Raw genomic sequence first — 22,602 nt, 5'->3', positions numbered from 1 at the left:
GTGATTTGATTTCTGCTTCGTTCTAGAGAAACTTACACAGTCAGCGGTGGTGATAGGAACTAGATTGCAATGCCACTAAAAGCTCCCCCACAGATATTAATATTAGTTATGAATGGGCTGCCTAATGCCTGAGACGAAGATTTTGGCCTAAAATTATTATTTTTTCATTAATTGATGGTGGAGAGAGACCTGCTAGGTGTTGTGAGCCAAAGTAGTCCCTTTAGAAAACACCTTTTTTTACCGATGTACCACTGTTTTACCAAAATTAGCATTACATATTAAATCTTAGAAGAGACTTTTAGGTTCATGGTCTTTTTCATATACATCGAATGTATGCGTCTCTATTGACACCTTGGTTCCTCTCATCACCATTTTGTAAGGAAAATTGTGCGTTTCTCTCCAATTAACCGTTGCAAATCGAAACACTGATTTCCATTCCAGGTGGGAATGTGTTTGTCCCATTCTCCTGTAAAATTAACACTTTTAGAATTTTACAAGGTTTTGTCCTTCTAGGCAGAACCAAAATGCTTTCAGACTTCTTTATTTTTCCACACAGTTTCTAAAACATCTTTCGCTCTCTGTATCTGGTGGACAGCTTCCGTAGCATCGCAGGCTGGGCCTTTTATTTGCATTCCTGTTTTTCATAAACTCTTTGACAAGATGGCTGATCCGATTATGGACCTGTTCGATGACACGCCACTGTTTAACCTGGACTCCCTGCCGGATGATGCCTTCACTCAGGGTTCTTCAGACCCAGTTGAGGAAGCTCTAAAATTGGCACTGGGTCAGGTGGATCCCCCTGTGGATCCAGCCCCGGATACCAATGTCCCTATCCTTAGTGACCCTACCCCTGACCCTACCCCAGCTCCAGCACCTGCTGTTCCTTCTGTACTGGTCCAGACACAGCAGCCAACCCAGGTCTCCCTCACCCAGGCGGTCTCTGTTGCGTCCGCTCCGGTTTCCATTCAGGCAGTGCCTCAGTCGTCTCTCCCCATAGCCAGTAGCAGTGGTGCTTCGACTGCGGTTCTGCTGAGCTCCCCCTTGACTGTGCCTGTGTCGGGGGCTCAAGTGACCACACAGCAGTTACAGCCCCAGCAGCTTACTGCAGTAACGCAACAGACTGCAGGGCAGGCAGCTCCTAAAATAGTGATTCTGAAGGGCCCTCAGGGTCAGGCCCAGGTGCTACAGAGCGTTACGGGAAATGCGGGCTCGCCAGGGAAGCTCACCATTGCTCGAGTTCTGACGGGGACCCCTCTTAGGCCTGGAATGTCCATTGTCTCGGGGGGGACGGTATTAAATGCTGCCCAGCCTGCACAAGGACAGGTGAAGGTTGGAACGGGTGTCCAGGAGCTGGTGCAGTCTCCAAATGGACCCGTCAAGCAGGTGCTGATGGCCTCCTTGCCCCACACGCAGTCACAGGTACAGATACCTGCACAGGCGCGGCTTACGCAGACGCAGGTGCCACAGCTACAGCTTCAGACCCAAGCACAGCCAGCACAGGTGCAGACACAAGTCCACGTGCAACCCCAGACGCAGGCCCAAGCACAGGTCACTCCTACAGCTGGAAGTACAGCAGCAGTCCGACCACAAGGAGTCACCCTATCTACGGTCCCACAACAGGTGAGTTTGACTTTTATTTTCCTTCCTTACTGTGGACAGACACATGAGCAGGGATTTTTAGTGTCTGTGCTCTTTCAATGAGGTCACTGAGGTGTCATGGAACCCAAAATCTAGCACAATGTCTTTTGTACAAGAGGACTTTAACAATATGGCAAAAATAGAGTGTCATGGTGCTTGAAAACCTTTTCATTTATCTGAGGTTTTGTAAGTTGGAGCAATAAAGCATCAGTACTGTCATATTTCAAAAGTGCAATGAAAACTATCAATACATTGGCCTTTATTCAGTATTTCAGTATTTCACATGGTAAAGGCACTACATCTAGCTAAACAGGGTTCTCTTCCTTGTGAGATGTACAGTAGTTCAGCACTCTTTAAGGAAGAATTGCACTGTTTATGTTTTAGTTAAATTGTTAAGATGTAAACAAAGCTGTTCAGAGTGGTTTGATGCAAAATGCACCAATCGAGAGTAACTCTTGTCTTCACAGTGCTGATGATAGGAACCGGACGTCTAAAGAGTTGAATGCCTCTAAAAGCTTCTTCACAGAAAGTTATAACGTGAAGTGTCTTATGATAGTTTATGAGAAGTTTTTAGCCTAGAATCTATTTTTTTCATGTAGGTTCTGGGCGTTTCAGATAGCAGATATAAAGGCCGGCCTGAATAATTTCAATACTTGAGTGTTCATTTTTTCATTTTGTTAATACTTGATTTTCAGTTTGGTATTGAGAAGGTTTGTCTTTAGTCTTGCTTCCCACTGGCTGTTTAAGCTGAAGCAGCAAAGATGCCTAAGATCCCTTTAAATTATACATATACAAAAATGACTCCGTGCAAAGGTGCAATAAGATGTGTACTGTGGAGGCATGGCAAGTTTGATGCCATGAGTATTACAGGTGTTATAAACGGAGGCAATGCTGCACTCTGAGAATTAAAGGTACTAAATGGTCACTGGGGCAGCAGCCCTCTTGTTACTGGGGTGGTACCTTCAGTCGTAACTTAATCTATTGAAATGATATTTTCTAAGTTGTACTGACTCCACACACCCTGTCTCGTCTCAAGGCTTTTTATTTTATTGTTCTGTTTTAAACATTAGGTTATGAAAAGGTACAAATCTGTACTTTTCACCTGGAAAAATTTATTTAAGGTACATAACTGTTGTACCTTTGAGGGTACATTTACATTGTTTGTACCTTAATGAACGGAAACTGAAACTGCATATAACATTTGCAACAGGGTGTGCACTCTCAGGCAGAGGAGACTGTTGCCGGTATGCTGTTTAGTGACTCTTTAGGCCCTGACCTGAGAGCTGCTTGACTGAGCTCAAGCTGGCCTGCATGTCCGTATGTTTGTTGATGATGGAAAAACTAATCAACCTCTCAAACTCAAAAGGAATTGGTTTATTAAAGCTGTATTTCAATAAATTACAGGTCCTGTTACACCAACAGACATGCAAGGCGTGCCAGCTACTCTGTTTCAGCCTGACAGTGAATACACTGTACTGGATGTACAGTTAAAAACAATATTAAAATTATGGATAATTGTGTTTTTAAGGCTTATTTTGAAAACAAATATTCAAGTACTCGTTCGGAAATACCAGTGATCGATTGAAGTCAAATGCTGTTTGGCCCGGCCATAAAAAAAGAAGTTCTAATGCGTAAAAAAGGTTTCTCTAATGCACCATGTTCACCCATCAAACCGCTCTGAATGACGGTTATACCTCAGTGATCTAATTATGTCAAAAGTTTGGAAAATATATGAAATTCCCATTTAAGTACTATGATACTATGATATCCCTAATATGCTTGGAATGTGACATAGTTATGGTGTTTGGTATCGTCCTATAGTCCGCCCTATTATCAAATGTCACTGCTACAGGAGTGACAATGCGTCGTGATGGTGTAATTTTGCAGTGCAAAAAATGTGACGGTGTGCATCATGCAGAATGGGCGTTTTATTAATGATAGTGTCAAAGGTAATTTCTGTGTTTGAGCAAAAAAGGTCCACATGAGGATGTTTAAGCAAATTATGCCACAAGCTGAATGCAATCATTCAGATTAATTCAGATTTTGCTCAAAATATTGTCCAGATACGAAGTTGTGGACCCAGTATTAAGAACCGAATTGCTACACCCCTAATCACATGACTCTCTCACATGTGTTTTCTGCATGCCTATATTTGTTAGCACTAAGCTGGTAAAATCATGTTCAAATAAGCAGAACTTTAAATTGAGATGCACATGACCGTTATGTGGAACTGGAGAAAGAATACAACTGCAAGACCACTGGAACAGGTTTAGGCAGTTACACTGTATGGACAAAAGTTTTGAGACACACCTCTTAATCTTTGTCTCATTGCAACAGGTGTATAAAATCAAGCACCTAGCCATGCAGTCTGCCTTCACAAACGTTTGCGAAAGAGTGGGTCGTTCTGAAGGGCTCACTGAATTGAGGCATGGTACTGTAATGAGAAGCCACCGTTTCAACAAGTCAGTTCGTGAAAATTTCCTCACCAACGCTCTGTTCACTCAGTAACTGCAGTTGAGCAACTGAGGCGATGTTCACACCAGGCTGAAGTGGCACAAATCAGATTTTTTTTTTGCCCTAATGTGACTGAGATCTGATGTTTTCAGGGCTGTGTGGACACACACATCTGATCTTTTCAAATCCAACCTGAGTCACTTTCATATGTGGTTCTAGATTGGATACGTATCCGATTCGTGGCCATGCGACCTTAATGTGAACGCTCAATTCGGAATTCATGGGCTTTTTTCCACTGTGCATGCGCCATCATTCAGCGTTACCATGGTGGCGACGCTGGACAGACGTTAAAGCCTGTAAATGGTGGAAAAGCATCTTGCCTTTTGCGCCTTCTTCTTACTCTAATAATGAATAGCTGAGAGCTGATCAGAGTTAACGGTCTTTACAGTGAAGGCTCATTCTGACCATTATCTTGTGTGCTGATGATGCATGTGACGCACACGATTCATTCACTTAGGATGTGCATTAAATCCCAGAAATAGGCCAAAGATAGAATTATTAATGTCTACTGGGTATTTTTTGAACTGCTGTAACTTCTGAAACCTATATATTATTATTTATAACTGTGCTTTTAAGAAGTGGTATTCTAGTATACAAAGCCTGTAAATTGCTTGTTCAGACCAGCCCTAGTTCTTTCTGGCCCCCACCCCACATGGGCTATTCTAAAGGGCAAAAATAAAAATGTACTACTACTGAGACCAACACTACTCAGTAAAAGTTACTGTTAATCCTGATCAATTTGAGTTGTGGTAATATTTTGATTTCTTGATGAATTGTTCTCTAAAAAATTTTAATCTTTTTTTTAAGCTTTGTCAGGATTAACAAAATATTAATAAACCTGGTTAATAGTGGGGATAATAATAGGATTAGTAATTGAGTTAATAATGGGTTTATTAGTACAGTTAGGAATGGAGTTAATAGGGTTAGTAGTATGGTTAGGAGTGGGGTTAATAGGGTTAGTAGTACGGTTAGTAATGGAGTTAATAGGGTTAGTAGTACGGTTAGTAATGGAGTTAATAGGGTTAGTAGTATGGTTAGTAATGGAGTTAATAGGGTTAGTAGTATGGTTAGTAATGGAGTTAATAGGATTAGTAGTATGTTTAGTAATAGACTTAATAGGGTTAGTATTAGGGTTAATAACACGGGTGTTACTGTAATAAATATAAGATTATCCTTTTTCAGTGTGCTGGTGAAATGAGGGATCTCGGAAGCGTATCGTGGACTCTGGTTCTAGCGCTTCTAACCCTTCTGATCCTGCCTAGGTTTTAGGTTGGAGTTAGGATTAGGTTTTGGGTTGAGATTAAGGTTAGGATTAGGGCCAGGGTTAGGATTAGGTTTAAAGTTGTGGTTAGGATTAGGGTCAGGGTTAGGATTAGGTTTTAGGTTGAGATTAGGGTTAGGATTAGAGCCAGGGTTAGGATAAGGTTTTGCATGATGGAAGTAATATATTAACACATCTACTTAGTGTAAGTATTGTATCAACAGAACCATCTGCAAGATCTTTACTTCAGTGTATTCAGTTGCTTCACTACTGCTACCGTACTGATACGTTATTAATGTGTTACTGATACTCTGTTAAGAGTTTAATCTACAAACGATCACTCCAAATAAGGTGTTAAAAAGAAGTGCAAGTGGCGTCAGAGTCTTTTCCCGAAAATGCAGAAAATAAGACCGCTATTTATTTTTGAGCATCTCAACCTTATTCACAGCTTAGCTTCAATTGCCACCTTGGCATCTTGATCTCATCGTCAGGAATGCGGTTGAGGGAGTTTTATAAACATTAATTGTACTAATTGCTGGCTTGCAGTCTAACGGTTCCGTTTGAGTACAGCTGGATATTTTTTATTTATTTGATCCATATTCTAAGGGTTTTTAGAATGTGTACTAAAACATGAGCTTTCCAGTGTTTTTAGTGTGAACCTGAAAGACCTTTTGTAATTAAAAGACAAACAAAGCTGTGGCGGGGTCTAGTTGTTGCTAAGGAACACTGAATGAGCTTCCTCTTTTAATTAGACCTGAGCCTAATAAGAGGTCTTTAGGGAGCTGTTAACAACTATTAATAAAGGTCGTTAGCTTTAAGTGACAGCACGTACGTTTCATTCATAACTTTGAACTCGCTGAGCTTTGATTACACAGCACACGGAGCAGTTGTCCTCCATCGTGGGCTACTCTGCTCGACTCTGCTTGGTCAGCTGATTGTAGTGATTTGTGGCATTCCTAACACGTGTGTTGCCAGCAGGGAAGTTGCAGAGCACTGCTCGATGGACAAAGTACAAAACCACAGCATTCATAGCATCATGGTTGAAGGTTCTTTCTCCCGTTTCTTCATGTCAGTTTTTTTTTTTAATGGTCATTTATTGGCTATTGTAATTGCCGATATGATTTATCTGCAGTTAGCTGATGTTGGGTGACGATATCGACATGATATTTTTTTTCGTTACTCATTTTGGTCAGTGTTGTGGTAAGGACATACACATTTGGTATATTTCTAGATAAGAAATGACTGGTCAACAAGTATATGGCTGCTGTCGGAACAAAACCTCGTATCTCCATTTTCCAGTTTTTGACATAATTTGAAAATGCCTGTTGCCCTTTACATTGTGTGTAAATGTCATGATGAATGGACCAAAAGAAACGGCCCAGAATGATGTGTAAAGCATTCTGGTTCCATTGACTTACATTACAAGCAAAGTATGCTTTTTCTTCTCCTGTAAAATTAATATTTTATAGATTTTTGGAGGTTTCGTTCCAACAACAAGGATGTATCACAGCATTTTTACTTAATGTTTATAAAGTGTCATTTCAATTGAAAAGAGGTAATTTGCAATTGTAATTTAACGACTTATTTTTATGCAATTAAAGATTTTAAATTGTCGTTGTGGGATGTGAATAAAACGGTCTTTTTGACCCTAAATGTGCTTTAACATAATTAACATTTAGGCATTAGCCTGTAACAATTATGTATGTGAAAATGCATTATGACAGTTTATGACGATGATAATTTCTGTGTTTCTATGAATATCCACGGTCAGGTCTGCAGATGCAGAATTATATTATTATATGTAATTATCAATAGTATATTATTTTAATAATGAAAATGTTCATTATTTTTAAATAATATTTTTACAAGACTGATTTCACAAGCTTAAGTCATCTATGGTCTGTAGTTCTCATGGCGTAGTGGTTTAGGTGAGCAAGTTTATTAAAATGTGTACGTAAGTCATTAAAATGTCAACAGAGTCCTTCAGAGTGGTTTGATGTGAAATGGTTAATTGTAGAGAGACTTAGAGTCAGATTTCTTCACAGTGGTGTGGTAGGAACCAGGCATTGTAATGTCTACAACACAGATATAACCTTTGGTTCCCATCACCAACACTGTTAACAATTCTGACAAGTTTGACTGACTTTGTTTGCATTTTAACAGTTAAAAAAGTGGAGTTCCTCTTTAATACATGAAACAAACCTTTTTTCAAAACCTGTTTTTACATGTAAATTCATTGTTTTTTATTTGTTTCTCAATTTTCAGGGCGAAGCCAAAAGAATCACACTGGTGCTGCAGCAGCCGTCTCAAGGTGGGACTGCTCAAGCAGGAGCAGTGACACTTGGCACCACTCAAGCTTCAGGGCCTGGGCAGCAGGGCCAGCAGCCCAGGCTGGTGTTGGGCTCTCTGCCGGGGAAGCTGGTCCTTCAGGGGGGCCAGCTGGCAGCTCTCACCCAGGCTAGAGCAGGTCAAACAGGGGCACAGCCAAAAGTGCTCACCATCCAGCTGCAAGTGCAGCAGCAGCCCAACCAACAGGGAGCCAAGGTGAGTGAATAAACTTGATGCTTCTGCTGTGGTTTGTAAAAATTCCTGCACTGTTTGCATGAAAGTGAATCACACAAGGCCTCACTGCATGTCATCACAGTGATTGAGCCATGAGGCGCTTCTATAGTGATATTTAAAGACTTGTGATATGTTGAGATATACACTGATCTACCACCCAAGTAATGCCTGCTCTGCAGTCATGCTGTGAAGGTGCTTACCACTGGAGAAGTGAGTAAAAAGGGAACTAACATGCAGAGAAACTAATGGACTACAGTCTGTAATTGTAGAACTACAGAGTGCATCTATATGGCAAGTGGAGCTGATAAAGTAGTTTAGAAGCAAGGAATTAATAAAGTGCTTTATAAAGCGGCCAGTTGGTATATTGTGATTGATTACTGTCTGCATATTACTGCCCCAAACAACTTAATGAAGTTAGTGATGCACTGAATTAAACAAGTGACTGAAACTGAAACTCATAATTCACTAGGTTGAAAACTGAAACTGAAGCCAGAAAGAAACTTGAATGTCATTTTCCTGCAAATTTCTATTTATTTTCCAAGTTGATGGCCACATTTTGTTTTATTTTTTCCCCAATGTGTTAACAGCAAATAAACACTAACTCTGCATTAAAATGTGCAGAAACATGTTCTTTGCAGACAGAAATCAGCATGAAATTTGACTGGTGGCACCCAAACCTTTGTATACAATAATGGTTTAATTAATTTATCCCTGAATATTTTATAAATACTTTGGTCTAGAGCTATTTACAATGGCAGATTATTCTCATCTATAGACTCTTGGACTTATTGCTATATTGTATCGAACCAACTTAGGCTCAGTAGAAAGAAACAGTGCCATTTCTTGGAATAAGACAGAAAAGCATTTGGTAATCTTAGTCAAACAGTGGCTTTCAAATATTTTGAGATATTCCTTATTAAACAATAAAAACAGTACAGATACACAGAGGTTCATGCCTCAGTATTTTAAATGTATTACAGTAGAAAGCTATATTGATTTATTTCTCCACTCCGTTTTTCATTTTTGTGCAGTTTCAACTGGTTTCTGGAACACCCAATGCGAGTGGTAGCCCACAGGTGGTTCAAATCTCTCAAGGCCAAGGAGGACAGAGAGTGGCGGTGCCTCTAAAACTACTGCTGCAGCCACAGGTAAGGAGTAAAGTTTATGTTTGCAATCTTTCTGGGTGGAGTTATATTGATACCTGATTATAAAAGGGATATTGTTGAACTGTCTGGAAAACAGTCAAGAATATACACTCGAGTCATATTATTATGACCACCACCTAACATTCAGAGTAACCGCCATGTGCAGCACGTTCAGCAGCTAGACGAGTCGGGACTGACGCAATAAGGTTCTGGTAGGTTCTCCGAAGTATCTGGAGCCATCCTGGATGCAGTGCATCCCAAAGCTGCTGGAGGGTGCATGGGGAGGATCCATAGAGCGAACATGACCGTCAAGGTGGTCCCAAAAAATGCTTGAATGGGTTCAAGTCTGGGGAGTTAGGAGGGCCAGCATAGTACAGGGAGGTCTTGGTCATGTTTTTCCGACCAATGTAGGACATTTCTAACCATATGACGTCACATTGCGTTGCTGGAAGGTCCCATCCGCCCCAGGGAAGATACCTAGCATGTATGGGTGAACGTGATCTGCAAGGATGGATTCATTCCCAAATCGATTGTTCCACATGCATGAGTGGGCCCAGAGAAAGCCACGTACACATTCCCCAGACCATAAGCTACATGAGCTATGTGATGCTGCTGTCGAAAGTAGCAAGTGGTCATAATAATGTGACTTGACCGTGTATATTTAACAAAACAATTGCACAGAAGATACAACTAAATAGAAAATTATATCTAATTGTGTGTCCATATTTTTTGTCTTTTTTGTCAGCTATATATGCATAATTATTTATAACACTTAAAATTTCTATGTAACAGCTGTTTTTCATACAGAAATTATTTAAACAAAAGAAAGGGTGGACACTTGTGCAGTTCTCTGTCAGCCCATTGCAAACATTGTGCTTTCTCCCTAAAGCCCTAAAACGCAGCTTTCTCTAAGACAGTAGAAACACTCGCACAGCAGATATTAAGTTCATATAATCCACTGTAAAATAGTTCCACACTGAAGACATTTGCATCTATTTATTATCTTCTGAGCACATGCCTTAATTCAGCTATTTAAGGGTGATGTTCATTTACGTCACCTCTACGGTGGTGGTATAAGTACAACACAAAGTTGGAACTGGGTCAGGCTTAATATAGCTGATACCTTATCCATTAAGATATGTCTGGATCGGATTAGGACAAGTCCTATTTGAATTACACTGACATTTTCTTTCTTTCTGCTATGTTTCCTCCTAAAGACAAGCTCGGCTTCCGGTGCTGGGGGTGCCGTTTCTGTGGTCAAAGTCATCAATACCTCAGCTGGCTCTGCTGCTAGCTCCGGCACCGCAGCTGCCTCGACAGGCATACGTGTGGCAAAGGCCCAGGAGCCCCTACGGAAAGTGGAGACCCTGTGCAAGCAAGAGAAAGCCAATCGCATTGTGGCTGAGGCCATTGCTAGGGCCAAGGCCAGAGGTGAGAGGAACATCCCACGTGTGCTCAACCAGGATGAACTGCCTACTGGACAGACCTCTGCTGACCTAGAGGGTGCTGCGACTCCCATTGGGGCCAAGAAGAAAAGTGGAGGAGGGAGCAAGAAGAAAAGCCCTACCTCAGCTGTCACTGGGAAAGCCGTGGCCAGTGGAGAAAAGAAGGTTAAGGTGAAACCAGCTGGGTCTGTGGTGGCTGGAGGAGCAGGAGGTGGAAGCAGTAAGAGTAAAAGCAAAGCAAAGCCGAAGTAAGTGTCTGCATGTGTACACGTATAATATTAGATGTCAGTGGCTGCACAAAGTGAATTCAGTTGACTTTCTGCATAATTCATATGTATCTAAACAAAGTCATTCAGGGTGGTTTGATGTGAAGTGGTTCATTGTAGAGAAACTTAGTGACTCAGATTTCTTCACAGTGGTGGTGAAGGGAACCAGCGGGTACATTGTTTACAACACATACAGCCATTCTATTTACTATCCAGAACCAGGAGTGAACCTACAGCCGTCTTCTGAGATGTTATATGTAATTCTGATGGTAGTAAAACAGCGGTAAATCTTATTTTGCCTAACAACTTCCTACATGTACCTCTCTGCAATGAATGGATGTGTACATTTTTCTAGAATGGTACATTTCACATTAAACTACTCTGACCTGAAATGCAAACAACCTACATTTGGACTGATGTAGGAGCTGCAATATCATACAGGGTGGTTCAGAAAGATTCATCTGATTTTGAAATGATTTATTGTATAGACATCGTTACAGAACAATACATTGTAAATGGTTTAAGTGAGCATAAAGTTTACTGTGAAATTTACAAGTGCGCAGTATGACGTCCTCCAGCTGTATGCACAACAGCTCTTTCAATGCGGTTTCGGGGATCATCCAGTGTTGTGGAACCAGCATCAGAAACTATATACCCCCTCTTTCATTTGGTATGTGATTGGTTCCTAGGCGTCTCTCAAGTGTAAGAATATGGCATGTTTTGAAATCGGATGAATCTTTTTGAATCACCCTGTTTATTTGGGTATAGTATATACTGTTATTATTAGGTTTGGGTGACATCTGGGGTGGGGGGTGGGGGGGCGGCACTCACTTCCTTACTTGATCTTTCTTCTGTATCCTCCCTATTTTTCATGTGAACACTGCATTTAGTGGCCATTAGCAGCTGTCAGTTCAGCTGAGTTAATATAAAATTGTGGCAAGAACAGCAGCATTAAGCAGACTCATGAAAATGGCTTTATACGGGAGCAGGTAGCATCTCAGGTGGCATAACAATGCTGGCATGGATGGCATAATCTGTTGATCCCATCCTAGTGTAGGCCCTGTTCATACCTGACGTAAACAGCCATCTTGAGTGATCTGATTGCAAATACAGCTGTTTACACCTGGCATGTCCCTGGGTTTTGATCGTCTAATGACTGCTTATTAGGGTTTGGCGGTAGCTGCTTGTTTCATACGTTCAAACTGCCTCCAGATATTATAGCCTTTTTTCTGGCTATTGTTTCGACACCACGAGTCAGTCGCTCTGAAACATAAATGGGTGCAACGTGTTTATTTGGCCATTTAGACATGAAAAAGAAACTTGACATGTTGTAATTTTGAGATGCCTTCATGATTTTTAAATATCGTGGTATTTATAATAACCATTGTTCCTTCCAACCCTACAGCTTGTCATTAGATTTTGTGTCGGGAGGAATTATGATTTACTGTGTCATGATCTTGCTCTGTTTGTCAGATAGTCCTTGTTCATGTATGAGCTGTTAGAAATATTAAGCATGGAGTGCTACTGCAGCTTATAAACAAACAGGAAAGGAGACGAAAGAACAACTACTGCAATAATGCGGCTAGTTGGGCGGTTCTTCACTGATGTGGGGTCACACTGGAAAGCTGTTGTGTTCACCTTTTGGTTATGTGGTCATATGCTTGCCTGACCACCTCCAAAAGTGGTTTGAGTGATCGGATCGGTGTGTCTCCAAAGCATGTCCATCACTTTCTCAAACTCGGGCATGACCCTTAAAGCTGTTCAAAACCACTTTGTACCAGAGTATGCACTAAACTTGGGGCGCTTGGCTTTATCTCCGGCTGTAGTCTGAATAGTTGTCCTACAGCTCTGGACAACTAGCTAACTAACTCACTGATTTTATTCTCAGTATTAAGCACAGCTCAGAGACGAGAGAAGTATAAAATGTATCTGAACTGGAACTGGAGTTAAAAATGATACTGTCGCCTAGATTTGCAAGAGTCTTTCAAGCTGTGGAACTCAACAAGCAGTCTGTGTTGAGTCCCAGTGCCACGTGCTTCTGACGAGAAGCTGCCATTTGACTAAATGTTTGTTTCCCTGTAAATGTGCCTGCGTTCATAAGTGTTAAAACCTATGTTACTCAGAGATTTTCCATTTTCAAATGTTACTTTTAATTTTTTTTAACATTATCAAATTTGTTCTGCAACCTCTTTTTGTTTGAAATTAGTCTGTGTTCTTCCCTTTCTGTAGCACCATTACGCTGGTGGGTTTAAAGAAAAGGAAGAGGAATGCATCTTCTGACCATTCAGACGGAGAACTCAGCCCGCCTGCCTCACCTCGCACACAAGAGGAGGATCTTTCCCAGGTAATGCATAGTAATTATTTTGCACTGTACATTTTTTTTTTCTTAGAATTGGATCAAAATTGATGAAAGCAAGATGAAAGATGAAATGCAATTGATGAAAGATGACTAAAAGCATGGGCCCATATCAAGACAAAGTGAAGTATGATGTTGAATGTAATACACGGAAACTAAACTCCAGAAACAGCCAATTTTTTATTCGTTGTTTGTTTTCTCAGGGAGACCAGTTGAGTAGTTTGGCCCTGTTCATTCTCACTGAAGATATAAGGAGGGTTTCAGCCTGGCTTGGCTTTTGAATGAGGCACAGTACAAAACGGCCAATCATCTAGAGTTAATTTAGTTACCATGCACAGCAACAAAATCAGTCTGAAAATGTGTGAAAAGGAATTGCGGCAGTTTTAAGAACATAAAACCAGGATGTAATGAAGGAACGTGTAGGCCCTTAAAGGGGAATTTCACCCTTGTTTGTAAAAATGCTGATTAATTCAGTCCTTGAGATGTAAAGTCATTCAGAATGGTTTGATGTGAAATTGTTCGTCATAGAGAAACTTGGAGAAACTCCGATTTCTCCACAGTGGTGGTGATGGGAAGCAGGGGTTGCCATGACTACAACACACATTATAGCCAATTTAGTTACTATCCAAAGGCACCATCATGCAGCGTAAACCTAACCATTTCATGTAATAACTTTCTGTGAGGGAACTTTGAGGCCATATTCAGACATCTGATTCCCATCATCACTACTGTGAAAGACTCTGACTCAGTGACAGCATTTTTACATTTTCACTCTGAGTGATTGTTTACATCTTAACCATTTAATTATATGGATTTTTTTGAAGGATCCGTGGACTTCTCCTTTAAAACCAACTCTCTTGGTTTTTCCAACATGTTTCTTTGTTTGTTCTTCACTTACACAACTTTCCCTCCTTATAAACAGATTGTGGTTTTGTATTCTTGCTTGGGATGAAATTAAACAGAATCAGCGTATGTTGCTGTTAAACTGACTTTTTTTTTTCTAATGTGTCTTTGTCGTGTTTCCTACTTGTTTTACCTCCTTACAGATGAGACGCTCTAATCGTCAAGTGAAAAGAAAGAAGTACACGGAGGACTTGGACATTAAAATCACGGATGATGAAGATGAGCCAGACGAGGATGTGGACGTTACAACCCCAGCAGTCTTGCCTGCGGGGCACTCTCAGTCTACTGGGCTTGAGCTTCAAGAGCAAGATGCGGACGGCCTTCCAGTTTCCAGCATGCAGTTTTTTGTGGTAAGAGCAGAAAATGACAAGTGCAAGCAGCCAGATATCGTCCGCTACGCTTACCTACATTTCTCTTTACTGTTGTACCCGTAAGAATATTGTGTAAAATTTGTATTGTCTATGAAAGACAACTTCCAGTTTTAAGGCTGTTTTGTAGGAGTTGTTTGATGTAAACGTTGGCTTGAATTAAAGAAAATTAAACAGATTTCATCTTTGTGGAATTCAGGAAAATCCGAGTGAGGAAGATGCTGCGATTGTGGATAAAATTTTGTCCATGCGTCTGACCAAAAAGGAGGCAAGTTAGCTCATATGCACCATATACCTAGAAATATTGCAATAAACAATAATATATTATTGTTTGATAAATTAATGTTTTCTGTCTGTCATAGTTGTGTCCAGGGCAGTATATCACTGTTGAGGAATTTTTTGTCAAATACAAAAACTAGTAAGTACTGTTTGGTTTGTTTGTTTGTTTGTTTTTTGCTCGCTTGTTTTCTTTATTATTTATTTATTTATTTGACCTTTTTTTCTGAACAGGCATATAACTAGGGTTGCTTTAGTCACTGATTGCATGCAAATTGTGTATTTTTGTGAATTTTAGCTTCACTGTAGCTTTTAGTGATGACTTAACTAGACAATTGAACAATTTGGAAAAAAAATAACTAATTGCGATTTTTCTCACCACTGTGATTTTAAATTGTAAACATTTTCCATAAATTAAGAGTTTTTTTTTTTTTCTTTCTCCCCAACAATATCTACTTTTCTTGGGCTTGAAACGCTGTATTGTTGCTTTAAATTCAGACTTTCAGGTTTACTTGGAGTAAAATAAACCCTGGTGCAGTTGCCCAGTTAGTGCTGGATTTAAAAAGGTTTATAGGTGTGCATCTAACAATGCAACAAGATTGTGTCCGTGTCTTGATTGTCTTTATTTTGTTATTTAAGTACTTGTTATTTTATTTTATTTATTTATTTTTTGGTGTGTACAAATCATATCTGCATGGTATGGCATTGTTAAATACCCTGTATTTAAAATAAATGGGTCACTAAACGTAAAAAAAGCATAGTTTGGCTTTTTAATGTACAAAATAGATCAGAAAACACAATAACCCATAGAGTGGAAAAAGTTTTTGTTACTTTATTTTATTTATTTCTTTTTTAAAAATTAAATGCAGCTGATCACTCAGGGGATCTCTAATGAAAGTAGTACTTTTGTGGTGTTTTTGTTAAACCTTTATTTGTGTGCTCTTTTCAGCTCTTACTTGCATTGTGAATGGGCCAGTATGGAGCAGCTTGAAAGGGACAAGAGGATCCATCAGAAGCTGAAGAGATTTAAGACGAAACAGGCTCAAATGAGACACATCTTCCATGAGGTGGCATCTTTGTATATTATGCAGGAATCTATGTGTAATTCATATAAGTGGTTTGTTTTGCAGGGAGTTCCTTTGTTTTCTATCCAAAACCTAATTTCACATATTTCGTTGTCTAAGGATGAGGAGCCTTTCAATCCAGATTATGTGGAGGTGGACCGAATTCTGGATGAGTCCATCAGTGTAGACAAAGACAATGGGGAGGTTAGTTGTTTTTATTGGAAATAGTGATTACAGTGTTGCCAGAGACGTTATGAAAGCTTGTGAACGTACATGATTGCATGGAGTTAAGCTTTTATTCCACTGTTCTCTCTGTAGCCAGTGGTCTACTACCTAGTGAAGTGGTGCTCTCTGCCCTACGAAGACGCCACCTGGGAGCTGAAGGAAGATGTGGATGAGGGAAAGGTAGAGGAGTTCAGGAAGATCCAGAGTCGACAACCGAGACTGAAGAGAACCGTGAGTTGATGATTGTCGTTGGACCTCGTTAACTGAAGCAATTTCCGTGTTTTATGTTCCTCATCTGACAATAATGCAAGATCATGAATAACTGTGGAAACTTGCCATAACAGTGATCAGAGTTGAGCTTTATATTCTGACCAAAATCGCTTTGCTGTTAGCCCCGGCCACCTGCAGGCTCCTGGAAGAAGCTGGATCAGTCTCGGGAGTACCGTAATGGGAACACGCTCCGAGAGTACCAACTAGAGGGAGTCAACTGGCTGCTCTTCAACTGGTATAACAGGTACCTGCATCAATGTGCATAACACTCATGATGTCAAGCAGCACCTTTAAATGTACAGAATAGGATGAATCATATGATGAATCATATTTTTGTGACTGTGATGTAAGTTTCTACAATGAAGACATCAATAAGGGCTGCTAATGATGTGCAAGAGTGATGTAATTGGATATGTAGGAATATAGCATTAGGTGGCTGGGCTAACATTAGGAGGCTGAGTGGCGGTTAAGTTCTCCTGAGCCATGCTTGAGCCCCTTTCTTCCGATTACAGGGCCTTTGACTTATTGCGGAAAACAATCAAATATAAATCCAAATTTTTGACTTACCCCAGATGCGGTTGATCTGCCAAGACATATTTGGAGCCCACATTTGCTTCTGTTGTTTAGCGCTGTCATAACTGAATTGGCAGATGGTGTGTTGACCCAGTGTGCTGAACTGTCCAGTGTTGTTGTCTTAGTGGCAGTGGTGCTTCAGGTGGCATTGAAGGAGTCCACACTAGCCTTCAACCTCTCAGCTTGGGAACGTCATGTGAGGAGGTTGGACCTATCTAACAGATGGAGCTGGACATGACATGACTAGGTGGAAATTAGGTTTTAAACAAAACAATGGCAATTTAAGTGTATGAGTGTACATAAAACGTTGATTTTAGAAAGAATCTAATCTGGGGTTGGGAGTGGGTGTTATGTAATACAAGATGTATCAGTGCTCAGTTCTGATTAATTATAATTAAAGAAATGAAAATGCGCTTTCCATTAACATCTGTCATATAATTTCATTCCAAAGTCTTCACATGTAAATACACTCAGTAATTTGGTTCTGGCGTCCCATGATGCGTGTTGAAGTCCTCATTAAATTAAATATACGTTTGGGCAGCTTTTGTATAGACGGATTGTGTTTTATTTATTTATTTATTTACTTACTTACTTACTTTTCACATTCATACAAACAATCCAGAAGAGGCGGCAAAAAAAAGAGTCAAAGGTCTCAGTTCACCTTGCTTACTCGGGTGTAGCAGTCCCATTGCATCCATTTTTTTCCCCTCTCTCCTTTTGAAGATGTTCAGAGTAAGTCAACATTTCCATGGAGCGAACACGAGTAAAAGTTTCAACAATAAGGTCCACAATGGGGAGGGGAGGGGGGCCGTGTTTTCTGAGCCAGCACTTAGTAATAGCTTTCTTACAAGCGACCAGAATTATATTCAATAGGTAGCGATCACTCTTACTTAAGCCTTCAGGGGTTGCACCAAGAGACATAGTTAAATGACACCTCCACATAAAAACCCAAGATCTCAGAAATAATTCTCCCTGTATTAATCCAAAAGGTTTGAATTTTTGGGCAACACTGTACTACTGTACCAGTTAACCTTAATTTGAGTTTGGGCGTTATAAAAATCTGATCAGACTCATCCAACAAAAATCCCTCAATCAGTGAATTAGTGGAAGTACAATGGTTTTCCCATACTTGTGACCATAGTTCCTCTGTGATCTTTTCCATTGTATCTTGTTCCCAGCGAAGCCTCACATAATTAGTAGAATTTTTATTCAATAACCAGATGGCTTTGTACAGTTTACCAATAACCCCTTTATTCCTTCACCCTCATGTGCATCCATAAAAAAGTCAGTCCTGAGAAAGGAACGGGGTTGGGGCCTTTAACCTCTTTTCATATAGAAGTGATGGATCTGTAAATATGTGTAAAAAAAATTTAAAAACTTCTTTACCAAGGTCAAATGAGTTGCATAATTTCTGGAAACTGTCAAATTTCCCATTTGACAGCATTCTACAGAGGGCAGTAATACCTCCTATAGACCACTGTCTGTGCCTATATTCATACAATGCTGGAGTAAAATGTGGCTTATAAGCTGGCCAACTCCGTACTTTAATTTCTCTATGAGGCCGGAATCTTTTAATCACCTCAAGCCAGATTTTAAAGGAAAAACAAACCCATCGATTCTGTATTTGCAGCAATTCCTTAGTCCTGGCAAGACAGCCTAAAACGGACTGTATTGGAATATTGATTAGTGAAAATTCTATATCCTTCTATTTGCCTTCATAGGTTGGATTGCCCCAAAGTACAGGTGGTCTTAGTTGAGCAGCAACATAATAATCCTTTAAGCATGGAAGGGCCATGCCTCCCTTTTCTCTTGGCAGCATCAAGGTAGAATATTTCACTCTAGGCCTCTTTTTATTCCAAATAAACCTAGAAATATGTGTGTCCCATTCCCTAAACTGTTTAGGATTAATCTCTATAGGTAGAGCTGTAAATAAATATAATAATTTGGGGTGGATGTTCATCTTGACAGACCTTTGTCTGCTGCCTATATTAAGGGGAAGCAAGACCCATCTGTCCATATCCTTATATTTTTTTATTAAGCTGATTAAAATTCTTGGCCATCAAAAGTGAAACATCTTTTGATAAACAGACCCCAAGATATTGAATGCGAAGAGTGCAAATTAAAGTTATATCTATTTACCAGTGCTTTAGAAGGGCTAAAATGTCAAAGCTTGTGTTTTTTGAATGTTGAGTACATATCCAGAGTGAGTGATTGAATATTTTGGAAATATATGGTAATGACGGTACACCTGATCGGTTTAGTAATGTCACCAGCACATCGTCAGCATACAAAACAATTTTATATTCAGCGCCGGCAGTGTTTATAACGTCTAAACCTCTGTTCTGCCTAATGATTTGAGAGACCCTTTAATTTTAATCAAAGCAGACGGTGATGTGTAGTGTTCTGATGCAGTGTATTTACCTTTTACTACATCCAAATCTATCCATCGCCTTGTATAAGAATTCCCATTCAACCGAGTCAAAGGCCTTTTCTGCATCCAAACTAAGAATAATTGCATTACACTACATCCTGTTAATAACATCAATAATATGATGGGCTCTCCTTATATTATCATGGCTTTATCTGTTTTTTATAAACCCAGTTTTATCCTCATCTATCAAAAAAGAGCTCATCTATCCATCCATGCCTGACGATTTTCCTACACCAAGGGCCGATATTGCTGCATCAGTTTCTTCTCTTGAAATTTCAGAGATTAGTTCTTCGTTATGCTGTTTACCCAGAGAAGGGAGATCTAATGATTTTAAAAATTCTTCTATATTCTGTAGAACCTTCAACCAGGCTTTCTCTGGTTGAGTATACAATAATTTATGTTTCAAAAGATTTCTTGATACCTTCTAATTTTGTTCTTATTTTATTTGTTACAGGGTCTCTAACTTCATAAATTAAGCTATCTCCTTACGAATCCTTCAGGCTAATAAGTTTGCTGCTTTTAGTCCTGCCTCATAAAATCTTTGTTTCATATATCTTATTTTCTTTACAATCTCCTCGCTATGAGTTTTAGATATTGCTTGTTTAATTGGGCTCATTTGTTGGAGGACAGATGGATTTAGAGTTAAACCATGAACTCGTTCCAGGTCTCTAAGTTTATCTTCCAAATTCTGCAGTTTTTAAGTTTTTAGCTTTTTAATAAAAGCTGCTTGAGTGGTAATTTTCCCTCTAAAAAAGGCATTGGCTGCATCCCACAATATAGCTGGACTGACCTCTCCTATTATGAATTAAAAAGGACTTTAATTCATCTGCCATTGTGGGCTTGAATTTTATCATTTAGCATTCCCGTGTTTAACCTCCACAAGGTTTTTTAGGAGTACTACCAAGATGTAATTTTAAATATTAAGTAGTGATCTGACAGTATAGGTCATAGTATACTGTCCCGTCAAAGGACGCTACTTTGAAAACATTAAGAAACAATTGATTTTGGAGTGTGTATTGTGACGGGCAGAATCGAAAGTAAAATCAAATTTTTTTTCCATTCGTATCTCGCCATACGTCCTTTAGGCCCAGATCTTGGAGCTTATTATTCATCTGGATCTCTACAGAATTCTTTTTGCTCATTTTATTGGTAGTTTCTAATCTAGGATTCAGTAGCACATTCCAGTCTCTACCACAAATAAGGGTAACTTGAGTTTTAGATGCTTGGCAGTCAAATATTTTCTTAAAGAAGGCTGAAGTGCATCTTGAACGGGAATAAATATTTGTGTATCTACCTAATTTTCAAGTTTACCAGTAATTTAAAACATGTCTACCTTTTATCTTTTATTTCAGAAATGAGCTCAAAACGAATTGAATTTGGTATTAATATTGCAACTCCCCTCTGTCACCAAGATTTAAATGAGGGGGGCAAAAGTATTACGAAAGCCTTATTTATTTATTTTTATTTATTTATTTTATTTTATTTCTCATTTTCAATAAATGTGTTTCTTGCCAAAAGGCTATGTTGATTTTCTCTTTTTTCAGCTTAATCATTTTGCTCCATTTAATGGGATTGTTTAACCCGTTCACATTCAAAGACATATCATAGTATTGTAAAGACATTTTTGTTCCTTCAAGCTACTTTCATGTACCTGCCTCAATCGACCCACAGACCTCATACAACACTGGCAAACAAACAGAGCTGAAAGGTCACCCAATTCTGTTTTGATGATCAAATAATCAACAAAACTGCATGGAGGTGCCCTCAACATCTTCCAGTACACTGTATATTTGAATGTTATTCCACCGAGAGCGACCTTCCTGGTTCAGCAGTTTGGCCTGCAATGTTCATTGGCTTTTGATGAGTCTTTAAGTCCAATATTTCACCTCTGCGTCTGGAATACTTCTCCCCACTTCTCCCATAGCATCTGAAATTTTCTGGTTAAATTCGGTAGACAGCTCGTCCAGTTGCACCTTCCTATCATGTCTAAAACTTACTCGAGCTCTTTTCTCATGTCCGATTTCAGGTCAGACACAGCTTCACATACAACTTTGCAAATGGAGTCTAGCCTTACCACAGCGCTCCCTTCATGACCCATGTCGCCGTTTTCCCCTGATAGATATTCTGTTGTGAAGGCTGCGACTTCTTTCTCCGTTTCTCGCTGTGATGCTTCTTAACCCCAGCCTCATTTTTCTATTTTTATCCCCACTCATTTTCCTTTCAGTTTAAATTCAGTTTAAAGATCAAAGTTCCTTGAATTTCGGGGATTTCATTGGTCAATACCGGAGCTGTAACTTATGCTGCCATACGGTTTCTCGAGCCACCGAAAGTCCTCAGCAGGATTGTTTCTTGAGGTTATAAATGCCTATACTCAGCGCAGCGCCCCTTTTTGTCACTGGTGTTTTACCCTCAGTACCTTTTAGTTATAATTGTTAATAATCCATAATTGTTCCATAATCTATTGAAATTATATTTTCCAAGTTGTGCTGACTTCACACACCCCGTCTTGTCTGTAGGCTTTTTTTTAGTGTTCTGTGTTAAACACATGAGGTTATGAAAACATAGAAATATGTACTTTTCCACTGGGAAAAATGTGTTTAGGGTACACAGGTTCACTTTATAAATGCTGTTGTACCTTTTGAGGGTAAATTCACATTGCTTCTACCTTGATGAATGTACCTTATATTATCAGGGCTTTGTCTGTTTTTTATAAACCCAATTTGATCCTCATCTATCCAAAAAGGCATCATCTTCTCCGTCCTTTGGCCAGAATTGATGCGTACAATTTACAATCTACATTAATAGAATACAATCTACACTTAATGGTCTGTAAGACCTACAGTCCGTCCTGTCCTTACCCTTCTTTGGTATTACAGAGAAGTCTCATTCTCATCCCTCCCTCATAGTGTAATTAAAACAAGTAAAGGAAGCAAGGATGTGCGCCAAACCTTTATTTCTAACAGTGTACACTCACAAAAAAGGGACAGAACGATCACTGAGGTGCTACTCAATGGCACTACTTCATTACCTTTTGTTGGGGAACATTTTCATCATGTTCTGTAGCAGTTTTTAAAATTGCATTGACTGCATACACCCTGTCCACATGTCAGGCTGTTTCATTTAATGTATCGTCTTACAACATTAAATTATGAAAAAGTACACATACGTACTTTACCCTGGATAAATTTACATTACATTTTGATTGCACATCAAAGAACATTGTTTTATCATTGAAGGTACATTACATCGTTCGAACCTTGATGAGCAAACGTGAACCTGCACAGTATCTTCTTTTCTGACAGTTT

General features: G+C 39.5%; 1 protein-coding gene across 2 annotated transcripts in view; it reads left to right on the top strand.

Moving 5' to 3' along the window:
• The window catches only part of chd8 (chromodomain helicase DNA binding protein 8), a 48,338-nt gene that overhangs the window by 1,359 nt on the left and 24,377 nt on the right, over window positions 1-22,602 (top strand). For both annotated transcript variants that reach the window (XM_017717078.2, XM_017717077.2), the window contains exons 3-14: window positions 596-1,620; window positions 7,679-7,957; window positions 9,007-9,123; window positions 10,338-10,813; window positions 13,061-13,175; window positions 14,234-14,440; window positions 14,658-14,726; window positions 14,821-14,876; window positions 15,684-15,801; window positions 15,919-16,002; window positions 16,117-16,254; window positions 16,416-16,537. In XM_017717078.2, coding sequence (XP_017572567.1) covers window positions 661-1,620; window positions 7,679-7,957; window positions 9,007-9,123; window positions 10,338-10,813; window positions 13,061-13,175; window positions 14,234-14,440; window positions 14,658-14,726; window positions 14,821-14,876; window positions 15,684-15,801; window positions 15,919-16,002; window positions 16,117-16,254; window positions 16,416-16,537 — 2,741 coding nt within the window. In that variant the 5' untranslated portion in view covers window positions 596-660. The remainder of the gene's footprint in view (window positions 1-595; window positions 1,621-7,678; window positions 7,958-9,006; window positions 9,124-10,337; window positions 10,814-13,060; window positions 13,176-14,233; window positions 14,441-14,657; window positions 14,727-14,820; window positions 14,877-15,683; window positions 15,802-15,918; window positions 16,003-16,116; window positions 16,255-16,415; window positions 16,538-22,602) is intronic.

The sequence above is a fragment of the Pygocentrus nattereri genome, chromosome 2, assembly GCF_015220715.1.
Source record: "Pygocentrus nattereri isolate fPygNat1 chromosome 2, fPygNat1.pri, whole genome shotgun sequence".
Classification (NCBI taxonomy): domain Eukaryota; kingdom Metazoa; phylum Chordata; class Actinopteri; order Characiformes; family Serrasalmidae; genus Pygocentrus; species Pygocentrus nattereri.
The sequence above is the reverse complement of the archived record's forward strand: the minus strand, read 5'-3'. Positions and strand labels throughout refer to the sequence as shown.